A 4651-nucleotide genomic window follows, 5' to 3' on the forward strand; every position below is an offset into this window, starting at 1 on the left:
GAATGAACAGTGACGTTAAACATTTTTGCATCTATTTATTGCCCTTTGTATTTCTTCATCTGAGAAGTGTGTATCCATCTCAGAGGCCCATTTTTGGATTGGGTGTTTAATCTTGGGGAGACCTTTTTTTCAATATTTCATATGTTCTAGATATTAGTCACTTGTCTGAGAAACAGCTGGCAAAAGTTTTCTCCCACTCTGCGGGTCGTCTCTCCACTCAGTGGTTTCGTTTTAATAAGCTGAGATCCCAGCTGCTTGTTCTGTCTTTGTACACCTGGCCAGTTACTGCACCTGCCTGAAATGCCCTTGTCTTTTTTGTAAGCACTTGAGATATCTAACTTCCCGGAACTGATCCGCACCCTTGTGAAGCCTTCATTGAACGGAACCAACTTGATAGCTGGGTGAGAACTGCAGCTCTCAGGAAACACCCAGTATTTAGGTCTACCTCTTCTCTGGGATTAACCCCATCCTGCACAGCTCTCCTATGAGTTATACACCTGGGCTTCTTACAGTCTTGTTGGTATCACCCAAATTCCTCTCTAAGCTGTTCCTAACTGGTCTCTTCCACTTGGTAGATGCTCAACAAATTAGGTTTGATATACTACTGAATGAGCATCAGTGTTAGGACATGCTGGAACTTCACTCGCACACAATAAAAAAAAGTCATGCGGCACCAGGCCAATTATCTGAAGAATTTCAAAATCCCTTGTAAAACTACAACACAGCATTATATATGTATATATATTTTTAAAGTTCTGGAAAAAAAGTCCTTAACCCACCATTTGTCATAAATCAGGTCCATTAGGCATGGTGGCACACACCTGTAATCCCAGCACTTGGGATCGCTGCGAGTTCAAGGCCAGCCTATGCTGCAGTGAATTCGAGGCCAGCCAGAGCTACAAAGTGAGACTGTCTCAAAAACACAACAAGCAAACAACAACAAGAAAAAAAAGTCAGGGGCCAGAGATTTAGCTCAGTGGCACAGCGTCTGCCTGGCAAGTATGAGGTGCTGAGTTTGATTCCTGCTACACACTTCCCGCCCCCCAAAAAAGTCAAGTGAGCTTAGGAAGAACAAATTATCTAAAGGAACGGTGAAAACCACAGTGGTACCAGTGTTAAAATGCTAGGCTAAATGTTTAACACATACAGTCCTATCCACTTTTCTTTTCTGTTTTGGTTTTTCTCCGGTACCGGGAACCGAACTCACGACCTTGCGCTTGCCAGGCAGGCGCTTTTGCCGCTGAGCTAAATCCACAGCCCCTATTCCTATCCACTCTTACGACCCCATGAGGCAAAGATAGATATTCCATATTTGAACCTTACAAGAATCGAGGCCAGGAGGAACTCAAGTTTTCCCAGTTTGCTCAGGTTAGGCTCGCTCACTTGCTTGCTTGCTTTTTTTCTCTCTCTCTCTCACTTCTCCTCCCTCCCATCCTTCCTCCCTCCTTTCCTTCTTTTCTTCTCTCCCTCGTCCCTTCTTTCTTTTGACACAGGGTCTTGTTATGCAGTTCAGGATGGCCTTGAACTCACTGTGTAGCCCAGGCTGGCCTCCAACTTGCAGAGATCTTCCTGCCTCAGCTTCCCAAGGGCTGGGATTACAGGTGTGCTCCACTACACCTGGCTCTACTGCTAATTTAAAACCCATTTCTCAAACTGTACCAACCAGGGAACAATTTGAGGGAGCTGTTCAAGAGAGCTCTGTTCTTAGACCAGAGCTGACCCCTAGGTGGCAGGAGCAGACCGTGTTTAATGATGCAAGTGGCAAGGCAGTTTGCTCAACAGCATGAGGGCAACACACAATTTAGTTAAAGCCGCTGACAGTTTTCTGAAGAGGACATCATTTTAGGGTGGTATAATACAAGTAAATGACTACAAATAAAAATTATCCCTCCCATTAAAAGTGTCTTATTTATTTTAAATAATACTACAGTACATATAGATTTTAATCTTTTCATTCTACCAAAAAAAAGCTTAAATTTAAACTTGTAAGTATAACCATACTGGCAATGGACTAAATAACAAATAAGACAATGTATGCTAAAATATGGTGAAAACTAAAGTTTAATTTTGTGTACTGTTGTATGAAATAAAAACTGCCTTTAAACTCGCGAAGGTTAGCGAAGATTAAAATTCTTGTGTTTTGCAAGGTGTTTTGTTTCATTTGTTTGTATTTGGTTTTTTAAGGTCAAAACAAAGTGAAGGTTTCAGATTACATCTTCAAAACACTTCTCTGTGAGTAATATTAAAGATTCCCAATATATAAAATGCAAGCTGGTTAAACTGGGTGTGGTGGCACATGCCTGTAACCCCAGCACCCCAGAGGTTGAGGCAGGAGGACTGCTATGAGTTCAAGGCCAGCCTCAACTACATAGCAAGACCCTGTCTCAAACAAACAAACAAACAAATGTAAGCTGGGTAAAACCATCATCCCCCAACACTAAGGGTCCCACCCAGGGCCTCACAATACTAGGTAAGTGCTCTATCCCTAAGCTCTCTCCCCATCCTCTACTTCTTTCTATTTCTGATATTTACATTAAAAATGCAAAAGCAAGCTTGATATAATGATAAGAATATTGAGAAAATTAATGCAATTTAAAAATGTGATGAACATACTGTGGCAAATCTGTAGAATTATTAACACATGTAAAGCTTTAATAAACTGAATTTTAATACTAGTGTTGCTTCTGCTTTCTATCCTTGCTAAACCCTTGCAAGAAGAAATTAAATAACTAATAGTAGTAAATATACACATAAAATTAGACACAGAATGGCCAATGTCCTACTGGTAAATAAAGTTAGACACTATCTTTTGCATATAATCACTTAACATGCACTCAGGAATAAAACATTTAAAAAATTTTTAAAACGTATTTTACTAACATACAACCCCATCTTTTACATAAAGAAACCTAGAGACTTAAACTTGGTCCCAGGGTAGTGGTATTAGGAGATACTATGGACCTTCAGTATTTATTTATTCGTTGAGACAGGATATTGCTATGTAGTCTAGGTTGTGCTGGAACTGACTATGCAGCTCATGCTGGCCTTGAACTCACCAATATCCTCCTGCATCAGCCTCTCAAGTGCTGGGATTGCAGGTGTGTGCCATCACACTTGGCTACTATGGACCTTTAAGAAGTGGGACCTATAGGAGTCTAGGCTCTCTTCTGGGACCCGCTCATCCTGTGCTTCCTGGCTGGAAAAGTGAATACCCAGTCTGACATCTGCTTCTGCCATACCGTGCCACCCCTGCCAGACGCCCTCACTGATGGGGCGCCCAGCCTTGGACTTGGGCCTCCAGAACCATGAGCCAAAGTAAACCTCTCTCTACATCACAATGCCCTGGGTCAGGTATTTTGCTACAAGGATGCAAAGCCGACAAATACACCCAGGACTCAGTGAAGGTTTTGGCCAATGAAAAAACCACAGCCTGCAGAACTGGAACTCCTTCTCAAGGTGAGTAGCTAGTTCTGTCTGACAACTGAGACACAGGAGTTTTTTCAAAAATTCCAAATGAGTGAGTGGTATTTGAGAATTCCAAAAGACAGATTAGCCCTCAGACCTCTGTATCAGGGATCCCAAACACCAGCAATCCTTTAAGCTGATTTGATCTCCTGAAAAGTACTCTGCGAAAACTCTACTTCCTCGGTCTTTCTGGAAAGTTCTACTGCCTACACATCTCTGGATAGCAAAGGTCAAACAGTCCACAGGCCGTGCTGGCTTCTGAGGTTGCACACCGAACAGTGCGATTGCTCGTCTGCAGGTGTTAGTAAGACTGAAGTCTCTCAGGCAGCTGGTGGGAAGGGGATTATTTTCCGTGGCAAGCACCAATTCACAGTCGTAAAGCACTATGTGAAGAGTAACTTGCAAATACATATACATGCATACATTTCCCCATTTTTCACTCACGGAAGGTGAACACATTTATAACAATAAAATATAATACAATGTATTACTGAGTACATTTATAAAGTGGAAATTCTACAGTAACCCAAAGCTGTCTGGATGCTTGACGGAATGTGAGCAGAACTTTGCTCTTCTAGCTCTGGCAGTTATTAGCCAATTCAATTCATGAGGTGCTTTAGAGATTAACTCTAAAAATAAATACAGTAACTAGCATAAAATCTCCAAAATACGTGTATTTTATTCATGGTTGAACATTTCTAATTCACTTCTAGGAACTAAAACATACTTAGGACCTGCAGTGGTTTCTTAACACAGTTTCATTTACAGGGGCTCTACTGGAAAGGATATGGGAACAATTTAAAATATGAAGAAGATACGGGTACTGAAAACTACGAAAATGTGAGCGCCTCTGATACCCGCAGAGGATCCCCGCCCCTAGACCCTAGCACATCGAAGACGCCCGATATCTTTTCTGATGCTGTGCTGACGCCATCAAGGGACTTCGGAGACTAACAACTCCTTTCGAGGGACAGGAATGACTTGGTGAACAGCACCTGGAGAACCCGCCTCGTAAGTGAGACCGGCCGGGGTCGCCCGGACAGCGGCGGCTGAAGGACGAAGGCGGCACTGGGCCGGCGCCCCGCCATCGCCGAGGCCTTCGGTCACAGGGACCCCGCCGGGCCTTACCTTCTCCTGCTCGTGCTCGGGGCTCCGCCGGGGGAGGCCGCCGCCCTCGTCCTCACGC

At 43.3% G+C, this 4651-nt stretch overlaps 1 protein-coding gene across 1 annotated transcript in view; it reads right to left on the bottom strand.

The window, feature by feature from the left end:
* Spata13 (spermatogenesis associated 13) overlaps positions 1-4651 on the bottom strand; it is a gene marked incomplete in the record, with an annotated part of 82962 nt that overhangs the window by 67033 nt on the left and 11278 nt on the right. Inside the window, 1 exon segment of the mRNA XM_013505480.1 lies at positions 4594-4651. Coding sequence (XP_013360934.1) covers positions 4594-4651 — 58 coding nt within the window.

This window comes from Chinchilla lanigera, unplaced genomic scaffold, assembly GCF_000276665.1.
Source record: "Chinchilla lanigera isolate Chin_1 unplaced genomic scaffold, ChiLan1.0 scaffold00096, whole genome shotgun sequence".
NCBI classification, from domain to species: domain Eukaryota; kingdom Metazoa; phylum Chordata; class Mammalia; order Rodentia; family Chinchillidae; genus Chinchilla; species Chinchilla lanigera.